General features: G+C 39.8%; 1 protein-coding gene across 1 annotated transcript in view; it reads left to right on the forward strand.

The window, feature by feature from the left end:
- The first annotated feature begins 12,482 nt into the window (after positions 1 to 12,482).
- The window catches only part of TRPC5 (transient receptor potential cation channel subfamily C member 5), a 129,414-nt gene continuing 127,920 nt past the window's right edge, over positions 12,483 to 13,976 (forward strand). Inside the window, exon 1 of the mRNA XM_057718472.1 lies at positions 12,483 to 12,860. Coding sequence (XP_057574455.1) covers positions 12,483 to 12,860 — 378 coding nt within the window. The remainder of the gene's footprint in view (positions 12,861 to 13,976) is intronic.

The raw sequence follows: 13,976 nt of genomic DNA on the forward strand, positions 1-13,976 counted from the left end.
CTCGCAAGATGAAAGTAACATCTATTGGAACATCCGAAATGCACTTCATTCATGACACATTATTCATTTGTTACACTATGTGAGAATTTTAGAATATGTGAGAGGTAAGAGACTTTGGATCATCAATTATACATTATACATGAGAAAACTGAGGTCCATTTCTATTTCTTGTGCTTTCTGATGTTTTCCTTCCCTTTAGAAACCCACTGATGATAAATTAATAAAACAATTTAGAAAGAAGTTCAGCATTATGTATCTTTTAAAATATTCCTGGTATTTGATCCAGTAATTTGACTGTTAAGAAGCTGAGCAAATAACCTCGAATATATATAAAAATCTTTACGTACAAAAATATCTATCACAGCTTTATTTGTAACAGTAGAGATAAACAGAAGAAAGCCTAAATATCCCCAAACTGGAGACTATGGTATACCTGATCTGACACAATGAAATATTATGTAGCCGTTTAACATGATATTTTAACATATGATGGCATGAAACATACTGTATCAGTGTCACCTAGCAGAGCCACTTCCCCACAAGGGAAATTGGTGGTAGGAAGAGCAGGAGATTTAAAAAGTGTTATTACAGATAATGATGTGTAGGAAATTCTACAAAATATTAACTGAAGAAAACTGGATAGAAAATGTTATAAAAGATGAACTCATTTAAAATGCATGAGAGGGAAGACTGGAAATTTTTCCTTATTTTAAGCCACATTGTTCGATTTTTATGAGAATCCATGATTTTCTGGTTTAAGTAAATTTTTTGCAAGTTTTATTTTAAAATAGTTTCAGACAGAAAAGTTGTAAGAACAGTACAATAAACTCCTATGTACTCTTCACTCATATTCCCTAATTGTTAGCATAAAAACTTGTAAAGAAGTCCCTCTGCCCCATTTAAAGAGGGTTTGGTCAATAAGTTGCTATGTGAATGTCACCACTTTAGATTTCAAAGTGAAGAGGTAACAGAAAGGGGACAGACACTCATTTATCATAGACCATGGGATCTGGGATGAAAGCCAACCTCAAGACTAATAATCAGGTGCCAAGACTTTTAACCAATTAGACTGCATATTGTTTGCTGTAATCAGTGTCACCCACTCTGCCTTTCCCTTGACTACTTCAAGGAACATCATGCAGACAACGTGATAATGAGTGTTAAGCAACAGATTTAAAGTCCCCCATGACTTGAGGGAGACAAATATATGTGTTTCACTCGTCTTCACTCTAGAGAAAATGAAAAGCATTGATTTAATCCAGCTGCCATTGGTTCTACATAACTTGCCTGGACTTCAAAGAGAAGTGTGAAAGAGTTGAAGACCTTACAAAAATAAAAACACCATGTGTCCATAGCCATGAAAATGCATTATTCAAATGAAAGTACCCATATTTTAACATAGATACTGTATATATCTACCCTGAATTTGGAAGAATTCTCCATATTACAGACATTTTAGGGGTGGGAAATACATTTGGGTCATCCAGCACTGTCCGATAGAACTTTCTGTAATGATGAAAGTGTTCTATATCTGTGCTGTCCAATATGGTAGCCATGAGTCTCCTGTGGTTACTAAGTGCTTGAAATGTGCCTGATGCAACTGCAGAACTGAATTTTTATTTTATTTCATTTTAATTCATCTAAATTTAAGGAGCCACATGTGGCTAGTGGCTACTGTACTGGACAGTGGCGACCTAGACCCTTTATCACTCTAAGTATTGATAGTTCCCCTGATCTTCTTGCACTCTCCCTGATAATCACATCCACTCCTAACAGCTCCAGTTACCACTTATAATGACGGTACTCAATCTTGGCGGCATGTTACATTCACCTGGAGAGCTGTTTTAAATGTCAGTGTGTGTGTGGGGAGAGGTGGGAGGTACTGTGACCCAAGCATGAGGGGTTTTTCAAAGCTCCTTAAGTAACTCTAATGTGCAGCCAGGGTTAAGAACCTTTGATCAATATGGGGATGACTCCCAATTCTATATCACCAGATTCCAATGCTGTGCTCCACCTGCTAACTGGATCTCTCCTTCCTTTGTCCATTGCCCTCACCCAAATCCCTCAAACTATAATTACTGGACTTACTTCTGCCATTTTGCTATTTGTTTTTCCTATGCGGCTCCATCCCTCCTCCTCTATATTGCTATTGTCACAACTTACATCTCTATATATTGTGTGCCTATTAACATAGATGTATAATTTTTGTTCTATGCATTTGTATTCTAAATCATATAGAAAAAAAAGAAAACTTACAAACCAAAAGTACAATAGTGGCATTGATATTTAGCTGTGTAGTTACCTTTACCCGTGTTCTTTATTTCTTCATATGACTTTGAATTACTATCTAGCCTGAAGGACTCCCTTTAGGATTTCTTATAAGGCAGGTTTACCGGCAATGAACTCCCTCAGCTTTTGTATGTCTGGAAATGTCTTAAGTTCACCTTAATTTTTAAAGGGTAATTTTGCAGGATAGTGAATTTTGGTTGAGAGGTTTTTTTTTTTTTCCTTTTTTCTTTCAACACTTTAAATGTATCAACCCACTGCCTCTTGGCTTCCATGGTTTCTGAAAAGAAATTGGCTGTTAATTTTTATTGAGGTTCCCTTGTCTGTGACAAGTTGCTTCTCTCTGCTTTCCTGATTCCCTCTTTGTGTTTGTCTTTTGACAGTTTGATTATGTGTCTTGGTGTGGAATCTCTTTGAGTTTAGCCTTCCTGGAGTTTGTTCACCTTTGATATGTAGACTCATGTATTTCCTCAAATTTTGTAAGTATTTGGCCATTATTTCCTCAATTAGACTTTCTGCCACTTTCTCCTCTCCTTCTAGGAATCCTATTATGCATCTGTTGGTATACTTGATAGTATCTCACATACTTATTATGTTCCATTCATATCTCTTCATTCTTTTTTATTTTCTGCTCCTCAGACTAGATAATTTCAATTTATATAACTTCAGTTTCACTAATTCTTTCTTCTACCATCTCAAATCTTCTGTTCTGCATTTGTCTAACTGCTGGGAAGGCTATTCCAACTCTGAGAAAATTCCAAGAGGGGTTAAAAAAAAAAAAAAAAAAGGAAATCCTCTGACCTGATTCCTCTTTTTCACAGACATTCAATACCTATGTATTGACCAGTCAAAGCATACAATCACAATTCTTTGAGAACAAAATCCATATTTCCCTCCTCCCAGAAGCAGCAAGCCACACTAGGAATATGAGCTACTGTCCCCATGGCTATATTCAAGCTTAGGAGTGGGAGATAGTAAGCAATTCAGTAAAAACACCACAAAACTCTCTTACCAAAATTTAGTAGCTTCTTTCTTCATTAAGCACTACTCTGATTATTGTAAGTTTTTATTAGATTCCAGAGTTCAGACAAGGTTGATTTGAACGGATGGGTTTTGCTAGATTAATCACTGCATTAGTGGAGAGATGGGTTTTTGAAGTTCCCTACTCTATCAATTTTTATAATGTCCTTTTTTTCTTAATCAGAATTTTTGTGGAATTTTTTATACATTTATCCTTTCATTTAACTTTAATTTTTTCCCAGGTCCATATAAAACCCAAATGGGATAATTTTTTAAATTTGTATCTTAATTTGGGAAGAAGTTATATTTTTATTAGGTTGAGTCTTCCTATTCTGTAACATAGTGTGCTCCCCTATTCTCTCCTTCAATAACATCTTTTCTAGGTAAATTTATTCCTGGATGTCTTAAGATGTTGTCACTATTCTGCACTATTTTTCCTTTTTAATTTCTGAGATGATGATTACTGATATACATTTTTAAAGCTATTGATATTTGTATTTTTCTTGTATTATGTCACCTTACCAAAGTCTCTTGTTAGTTCTAATAGACTTTTGTAAAGTTTCTTGGGTGTTCTATTATACAATTATATCCTCTGCATATAAAGGTAATTTTGTCTCCTCTGTTAAATATTTATAATATTTTCATATCCTTCTCTTATTACATTAGTCAGAACCTTAAAACTGAATAATACAGCTGATAATGGCATTCTTGATTTTAACGGCAATGGGTACAGTATTTCACAATTTACTATGATCTTTATTATTGATTTAAGGTAGTTTTTTGTATATAGGTACTTTACTTCTATTCCAAGTTTACTCTGTTTTTTAAGTAAATGGGTGCTAAGTTATAGCAATTTTTTCATCTGATATAATTATGTTTTCTTTCCTTTATGTGGTTGACTTATCTACTAATTGTATTGAAAATTGTCTCATATTGAACCCTGCTTGCACTCATAGGATAAGTTCCACTTGGTCATAATGTATTATTCTTCAAATTCACTTCTGGTTTTTATTTGCTAATATTTTATTTAGAATTTTTAGAATTATTTTCATGGTTGAAACTGGTCTATAGTTTTCACCTTGGAGTATCATTATAAGGTTTTGGCGTTAAGATTATGCTAGCTCTGTAGAATTAATTGAGGAGTGTTCTTTTTCTATAATCTGAAAATAGTTTTACTATCAAGATAACCATCTGCATTTTTAAGTTCTATATACAACTGTGAAACCACTTGAGCTGAATGACTTTTAATTGGTAGATATTTCAAACTATTTTAATATCCTCGATGATTATTAATCTGCTTAGGTTTTCTATTTGTTTGTGGTTTAATTTTGGTAGTTTTCTAGAAAATGCTATCACTTAGGATATCTTCAGCTACTTATAACAGAAAAGCAGGCCTAAAAGTAGGTTAACAAAAAGAGAGTTTTCGTCTCACACAACTAGAAGTCTAGAGGTTGAGCAGCTCCCAGACTGGTTAATTCAATGGCTCAAAGACATCACAAAGGACCCAATTTATGCCATCCTCAATGTGGAGGCTGCATCTTTTAGGCTGGCTTTCTTCATAGTCCCAAGATGGCTACCAAAGTCTTGGGTGTCACATGCAAATGACAACAGAGCCAAAAGGGGAAATATTTTTCTTTTACATCTCTTTTTAAGAACAAAGAAACTTGTCCCAGAAGCCCTCTAGTACATCTCATGGGGCAGAATTGTACCAAATGCTCAAATCTAGGTCAGTCACTGCCCAAAGACATGGAATAACCAATACTGACTTAGACTAATTAAATCTCTTTCATTGAGATGAAAGGGGGACTTTTTGCGTAAGCACTTGGCCGCATGGAGGCGAGGAGGTTAAACAGATAAGAAAAAGCAGAGCTCAGGATTTCCCTGGTGGTCCAGTGGTTAAGACTCTGTGCTTCCAGTGCAGTGTGTGCGGGCTTGATCCCTAGTCAGGGAACTAAGATCCCACATGCCATGAGGTGTGGCCAAAAAAAGAAAAAGAAAAAGAAACAGCAGAGCTCTACTGACAGAGCATTCCCCCATCTCTATCCCTACCAGTGTTTCATGTAGTAATTTAACACATATCTATTGAGAGCCTACTACATGCCAGGTTTTGGATATAGAGTAGTAAACATGACAGGTAAGGTTCTTGCTACTATGGATTTTACATTTTGTTTGGGGGAACTAGATGTTGAAACAATAAACAAAAATGTGAGCATTTCAAATAGTATTAAGTTCTTCAAGAAAATCAAGTCTGGATAATGAGATACGGGGTGACATGAAGGGGCTTGCGCCATTAGAAATGTGTTCTTGGGAAGCTTACTGAAAAGACATTTGATCTGAAATTTACATAAGAAGGAAACTGAAGATCTAGTACAAGAAGATTATAGGCAGTGAACCACATGTGCTAAGGTCCCAAGGTGATCACGTGCTTGAGAGGTTTGAAAAAAGAGAAAGAGAGCCAATGTTCTCTTAAAATACCATTGTGTTTTATATACCCACACCTGAGCACCTGCTGTGTCCGTCATCTAGAATGACCATCCTTACACTGCTGTCTAGCAAACTCTTACCAACCCTTTAAGACATAGTTCAAATATTTCTCTTCAATTATCTTCCCAGGTAGAGGTGAATACTTCCTCCTTTGTGTCCCTACTATATATTAGACTCTGTATCAGACCATAGTACATTTAACTTATTTTCACTTTTATGTCTCCCTCTGGACTTGGAAATGTTTGAAGGCAAGGGCTATGTTATTTATATTTGTATTCCCTACTGTCAAGTGTTCTGAGCATGATAAATACTAGGTGTATAACAAGTATTGAACTGAAACATCGAATATCTACTATTCCTAGCACTATTATAGGCATTATGGAGCATACAAAGGAATCTACCTTCACTGAATTAGTTCAGAATGTAGACTCTAGAGTCAGAAGCTTGGCCCTTATCCCATTCCCACCACTTACTAGCTGTGTGAACTTAAGCAAATTACTTAACCTCTCTGTGCCTCAGGTTCCTTATCTGTGAGGTGGGAGATAATAATGGTAACTGTCTGAAAGTGAGGAATAATTTAAATAATGTATGTGAAGCATTTAGCACATACAGTATCTGGCACATGATAAGTGCTTACTGTTAATTTGTTATTTGTAAATAATGAAAATATTGGATTGATAAGATTTATGTAAATGAAAAGCATAATACTACAAATACACCACTATGCAGGATGGTCTAAAGTGCCTTTTGAAACAAGATATTATGGTGTCTTGACCTCAGTAAAGCATTGCTGAATGAGAAATGAAATTTAAAAAAAAAAAAAAAAACAGCCACAGTGTAATCTGTGCTGGCCTGACCATTCTAGAGAACTGTGATCATTTCTGAGCAGCATACTTTAAGAAAAACAAAATATAGTATAACTGGAAGCAGACCACTAGGATGCTCATAATTCTAGAGGAGAGGAGACTCCTCTGGGCAGAGAGAGACATGGGAGCTGAAATCAAACACATGAAGGATTTTTATGTAGAAGAAAGGAGAGCTTTGCTCGATACTGCTCTAGAGAGCAGAATTAGGGCCATAAAATAGAAGCTTTAGACAGGTGATTTCAGCTGGATACAAAGAAGCATTTGCTAAATGTCAGCACTCACCATGAAGGTGAGAAAGTGGTGAGTTTCTCATCAGCGGAGGTGCTCATTAAGTGAACAATCACTTAACATGGGTATTATCAAGGGGGCTTTTTCACTGGGCAGGGGATTATTGTAGATGACCTTTGAGGTCCCTTGCAGGAGGCTCAAGATCTGGCCCTTTCTGGGAAAGATTAGTGTTACTACATTAAAATTAGGAAGTTCTCAAAGTAGTATTCTTAAAGGAGTCAAAAGGCTCTCAAAATCAACACACACACACACACACACACAGGTACATACACACAAGCTTCCTGTGACCAGCCTATCCCTGTGGCTACGTACACGAAGTTTCCACTTTAGTCACTCATTGGATTGGGCATTCAAGGTTCTTATTCAAATGTAATTTTTTCCTAGAGGACGTATGGCTTTAAGCCACTTAGCTGTTATAATCAGCTTCTGTCACAGTGCCTGGTACATATTCATTGAATGTTAGTTATCCACCATTCACACTTGAGATTGTACAAGTTTATCAAATTAAACCGACTTTCCTTAAAGGACTCTGAAGAGATGGACAAGTAGACAGATAAGCTTGGATAAGGGTAAGAGGTCACAAGGGTTTCACCATTCAAACTCAATTCTCATAGCACAGAATGCAAGCTACACACAGATACCATGTCCTTCCAAAGGCACTATTTTTTTAGTTAGATGGAAAGCCAGGCTTTCCTCCTCACAGACAAAGTCCTGAGCTGGGCAATGATCTGGGCTGGGATTTGGCGAGACTACTTTGCGTCCTGGCCTTCTGCCCAGCCCATTGATTTAGCTCTTTAAAGTGCATCATTTAAACCCACAAATATCACAGATCCCATTAGACAAACTCCTCTGGCTAGCAGCACAGAAAAGAGGGAACATGATAAGCCCCCTGAGGCAGCCTGATTGACCATTCCTAATCTTTCGTGCTTGGGGGACCACACTGGGAGTAGGGTTCACTTGCAGAATGGCATGAAGTGCTGGCTGTTTCATTTCATTCACTTAAAGATATACCTCAAGGTCAGTGCATAATGATGGGAAAGCCAATCTCACCTCCCGGTTTAGGATAATGGCAGATGAGCGCAATCTGCCAAGTATAAAGGTAAAGCGTGATGGAAAGGAACCTTCCCTATAATCCATCTTACAAGAGACACCAGAAAATCCATCATTAGTTACTTATTCCCAGAATAATGGCAGAGTAGGACTAACAAGCATATGGAGAAAGAACTAGTCTCAGAGCTCGGAGCAAGGCTGAGGCTAAAGCTGTAAGTGAGGGTCAGGTGGCTCCAGCTTTGGGGATTGCCAGAGGGCAAGGAACTAGGCAAGTCATTAGACATCTAAAGAAGCCTGCATGTAGACAAACAATATAGGGAACCCATTTTACATCACTCTTAACGTGTAGTGTAGAGGTGGGCATGAATACATAAAAGAGATTTCCAGGCCTCTCCTTTCCCCTCCATTACATCTTCCATGTCCTCCTAAACATACATCGCTTTATTCCCAAGGCCACAGCAAATTTCCTAATCAAGGAATCCACATTAAGGTATTACTAGCTGTTGGCCACGTGATTTATTATTCCTTCCAGCGCTAGTTTTAGAGACACAGTGCCTTAAAGCAAAGGAATGACTCTCTAATAGTACAACTCAGGCAAACTTCTGGAAGGGAGATTTTTTTTCTCTACAGGGAAATGACACTTCTCATAACACAGCCCACTGGAAACACAATAGACCAGATTAATTTCAAATTTCAAGAAATGTAAAGTAACACTAGACTCTGAATTGACTATATATCATCCAATTATACTTACTGCAAGTCACAAATTTACCGTGATTTTACTGTCCTCTCTCTTTGCTACTGTAACCCACACATCTGGCATATAGTGAGAGTTCAATGAATGGTACTTCTTGTTGCTTTCATTATTATTACTATTAGAAGCAGTAGTAGTATTAGTGCCGCCCCAGTACCTGGCACAGTGCCCAGAACATATTAATTATCCCAAACTGTAATAATTATTTTATTGTACTGGCTCCTGGCATAGTGCCTGGTACACAATAGGGCACTGATTGAGTTAGTTCTCTTTGTTTTCACCTTTTGCTGGGAAACATTTGCCTTCAGTTTCCCCCCAAGCTGCACCTTACTAAAGTGGGCAGAGACTTTGCTGTAGCAATAATGCTTAGCCCAGTACCACCAGTGACACCATATGAAAAGACATCTAGACTTTTCTTCCATGGTAGCCCCATAAGTGGCAGATGGGCAGCAAGTGTTTAAGATCATTTTTATATGGGGAAACTGAGGTTTTGAGCTATTGCCTTGTAATTTTAGTTATCCTATCATAGCTTTAAAAACATGCCTCCACCACTATCTCCCAACTAGGCTATGATCAATCTCGCCACCTTTGTTCTTGTAGTCCCTGAACTACCCTCACATTTTTACCCTAAATTCATCCTCCAAGGACTGAGTAACAGCTACCTTCTCCATGAAACCTTCACAGAGCCCTTTCTGAAATCCTAAAGCATTAAATCAGTACCACATAACTTAGCCCTTCATTCTGTGACTGTGCCAACCTCCTCAGCTAGCTTGTATTTGCTCATTAAACATCCATTTGTTGAGCACTCGTCATGTTCCAGACCCTGCGTAAGTGGTAGGAAGGTAGGAATCAAGGTACTCCTACCCAAATAGCAGGAAGACAAACATGCAGTTGACTGACAATGGAGAAATGTGATCTAAATACCAGTGGGGAACTCAGAGGGAGATTGGCTAACTTTCTGAGGGTCTTGGGGGCAGGCTTCACAGAGAAGAGAACCTATGAGCAAGGTGCCAAAGTAGGGAGGAGTTTAAGTGGAGAAAGTGGGATGAAGCCATGTGCAAATGCATGGTCATAAAAGGGCAACTCAGAGAACATGCTCAGTATAACTAGAACTGAGATGGAGAGAGGTGAGAGAATATCATGGAAGGTTTACTCATTCATTCATCAATTTATCAAGCATCCAGGGTGTGCCAGGAACTGGGCTGGCTGCGAGTGCTAGAAAAACAGGATAGATGCAACCCCTGCACTTGAGCTTTAAAGCAAATTGGACTGAAGACACTATTGCCCAGGAAGACAAAGAAATATGTCTATGTAACCAGAAATTCTGGTTAGCATCAAGAAGGAAGAGAAAAGGCTATAACGGAGAGAAGAGTATAAACGAACTACTTTAGAGGGTGGTTAGTTAGAGCTTCTCTGAAGAGGTGACATTCTGTCGAGGCTTGAAAGATGAAAAGAGCTGGAGAAGAGTGTTCCAGGAGGTGATCAAAGGTCTGGAGGTGGGAGAAAGCTTGGTATGTTGGAAGAATCAAGAGAAGTTCCACAGGGCAAAAGAATAGTGGGTGAGGGTGGAAGAGTGGCTTAAGATGACATTGGAAAGGTAAACACAAGCCTAGACCTAGTAGACCTCAGAAAGGAGTGTCGATTTTATCACAAGAGCAGCAGGATACTAACCAAGGAGAGTGAAATGGGATCAGATTTGTGTTTCACATGATAACTTGGGGGTGGTATGGAAAACGATCTGGAGGGGGAGAGAATGGAGTGAGGATAACTAATTATAAGGGTGTGGAATTGTCCAGGTGAGAGATGATGAAGGCAGGGACCTTTTCTTTCTTCTGTTCCAAAAGTGACTAGCACAGTGCTAGGCACATTGAAGGCTTCCACTGATTAATTAAGTAAATATAAACTGAATAGGGTTGTTGAGTCTCTTTTCAGGAGATCTCACTGTCTCTACTTTCTCCTCCCTTTTTTCTTTATAATGGAGACAGGGAAGCAGGGAGGCATCCTACAATTAGTATTATTAAAGTAATTTGCTGTTTAGTGACAAATGCTTCCTCTAAATGCCACTTTCCTTTAGTCATTGCTGAGTTACTTGAAAGTAGCACAAGAAAATATCAGTGCTTCTCAAGACAACCATGCAGCACTCTGCTCTCCTGAGATTGGATGCAGAGAGAAATTTGTCATTTGGGCTTATTCAGGGCAAGAGGCAATACTAACCTTCAAATACTAACTTCCCAGAAGATCACAAGCACATGAATTGCAAATGCCACTTGGTATAATATATGCCTCTCACTCTGCCAAAGTAGAGATGTAATTACCTGGAAGAGTAAGGCAAATGCTTGTGGAAGCTGCAGGTCTTCATCTTCTCTTACATCCAGGAGATGAGACAAGAGGCCCTTTATCACATTTCTGTTTCTTTTTGCTGGCAAAACATTTTGGAAATGAAAGACACTTAAATAGGTTCATCCAAACTCAGCCTCCAGAGGTGTGCTGGAGGTTCCAGGGATGGTAGGGAAAGGGGAGTCAATCACCTAATGGGTCTGAGCCTCAGTTTCTCTCCTGGGGAGTATAACCATTCCCATCTCATAGGGCTAGTACAAGGAGCCAATGAGAAATGTGCATGAATTGAATCTGTAAACTACAAGGCAAGGGCTCTGTACTGTGATTCATTCTATGCAATTAAGGGCAAAGACTATCTTTTATTCTTGGTCTCCCAGAGAAAGTTAAGCATATTGTAGGAGCTCTTGCTTTGAAATCTCTTGTATTAAAATCTGGCTTTAAGGACAGGGGGAGCAGGAGGGAGTGCGGGAGGGAGGGGATATGGGGATATATGTCTAAATACAGCTGATTCACTTTGGTGTACCTCAAAAGCTGGTACAAGAGTGTAAAGCAATTATATTCCAATAAAGAGCTTTAAAAATCTGGCTTTAGATGTGGTGCATGTAAAACAGACCATTCACTTCTCAGAATTGAATCAAACAGATTCTCAGATCTGTCAGCTGCTTGGTTTAGAATGGTGGAGGGAAAAATCATGCATGGGTAGAGGAGGTACATGGCTTTAGTCTGTTGGAGTCAATACCCCTTCCCCAGTGAGCAGCAGTAAGAAGAAGGTTTCAGTTAGCACTACAACAGGATCTCAGTCCATGATCTGCATCTGGGGCAGCTGCAAATGCAATCCTACAAATTAGCACAGGCCCACAGGGCCCAGGGTCCAAAGGAAATTGGCCAAAGACGAGGTCCAACTTTGCATCACCAATCAGAAGTATTATCACGAGTATTTTCAGACAGCAGAAGGGAAGGAAGAAACTATGTGCTATGTCTCAGGAGGTTTACTCTATGCCAGTTGCTTTAATCAGTCATTATCTCATTTAACTCTCACGATAGCTTTATGAGGTAGGAATTAGTCTTTAGCATGGAGCCTGGTGCTATTAATGTTATTAATATTGATAAGTTTAATAATAATAAATGGAAGCACAGTGACCCTGAGTAACTCATCTAAGGTCACAGACCTAATAAAGCCAGGATTTGAACTCACATCTTTCTGACCCAAAAGCCTGGGCTTTTTCTCCTGTACTCTTTTGCAAGAGGAGGAAGTGTGTGGCTTTAAAACAGTTGAGGATTCTTCAAGTCCTTAGCAAGGCTGCCTCCATAACTGGCCACTTGAGACCTGCAGGTATCTAAGACTATCTTTGGTCTCCCTCTCTCTCCTCACTCAGGTTTCTAAATTGCTATGAACCATGGCCCAACTGTACTACAAAAAGGTCAGCTATTCACCCTACAGAGACCGCATCCCCCTGCAAATTGTAAGGGCTGAGACGGAGCTCTCTGCGGAGGAGAAGGCCTTCCTCAATGCTGTGGAGAAGGGGGACTACGCCACTGTGAAGCAGGCCCTGCAGGAGGCTGAGATCTACTATAATGTCAACATCAACTGCATGGACCCACTGGGCCGGAGCGCCCTGCTCATTGCCATTGAGAATGAGAATTTGGAGATCATGGAGCTACTGCTGAACCACAGCGTGTATGTCGGTGACGCGTTGCTCTATGCCATCCGCAAGGAAGTGGTGGGCGCTGTGGAGCTTCTGCTCAGCTACAGGCGGCCCAGTGGAGAGAAGCAGGTAAGAAGTCCCCAGAGCCTGGGAGGTAGCCAGGGACAAAAGAGCACCACAGGGTCAGAAGCCTTGAAACTAAGGAAGGTGAGGTAGGCTGGAGTTGAGAAGCCCTATCATGGCAACCCTCTGCTCTCAAAAATAGCATCAATGATCTCAGGTGGGATCCTAGAGCTATCCTGCATGGCCCACACTGAGTTTCACTCATTTGCTTTTTCCTTAGTAGTATTTGCCTATATATATTCAAAACAACCTAAAAGTGTCCTCTCCATTCTCAGAATATTCAAGCTCCTTCTAGCCTTCCTACCCCCTGCTCTATGTCTTCATTTCCTTCCCCTACTCAAAGGTTACATTCGAGAGAAGGAGAAATCAAACACAGACCTGAGCTTTCCCCTTCTCACCCGCTCTCTCCTGAAGAAGGACAAGAAGCCTTTGAAGTTGAGTGCCACAGCACAGATGCAGGTGGATACAGGGGCTTACATCTCTCTCCAGTTCCACTCATGTGACTGCATTCCACCCCTAGATATTCAGGGTTTTGCCCCTGTGATTCTTCTATCCTCTGAGACACCTAGGTTTAATACTCTGGAGTCATCTTTGAGTCCTTCCTCTCCCTTGTCTCCATGTTGAATCCCCAAGCCCTGTGAGTTCTTCCGTCCCAATATCTTTTATTGACATATACTTTCTTTCCTCTCTAGCCCAGCTCCCAACACCCCGCCTCTGGTCCCCATCATCTCTCTCCGAGATGAGTGATTCTCAAAGTGTGGTCCTTGGACCAGCAGCATTAGCATCACCAGGGGGACTTGTTATAAAATGCAAATGCAAAAGCCTCAGGCCCCACCACAAACTGACTGAATCAGACATTCTAGGGGTGGGGTCCAGCAAGCTGTGTCTTAGCAAGCCCTCCAGGGGACTGTAATGCCACTCGGGTTTGCGAATCCCTGTCCTAGACTAATATGAAAACTTCTATCTGGACTCCCTGCCTCTAGCCTCTTTCTTTCTCTCAAGCCATCCTGAACAATGATACTGGCTTATTCTTCCCAAAATAGCATAACAATCCTGTCATTCCTGCCCATCCTTTCAGGGACTCCAATGTCTCTTCATTAGAAGAGAAACCAGCCCATGAAG

The sequence above is a fragment of the Hippopotamus amphibius genome, chromosome X (genome assembly GCF_030028045.1).
Source record: "Hippopotamus amphibius kiboko isolate mHipAmp2 chromosome X, mHipAmp2.hap2, whole genome shotgun sequence".
In the NCBI taxonomy this organism is placed as follows: Eukaryota; Metazoa; Chordata; class Mammalia; order Artiodactyla; family Hippopotamidae; genus Hippopotamus; species Hippopotamus amphibius.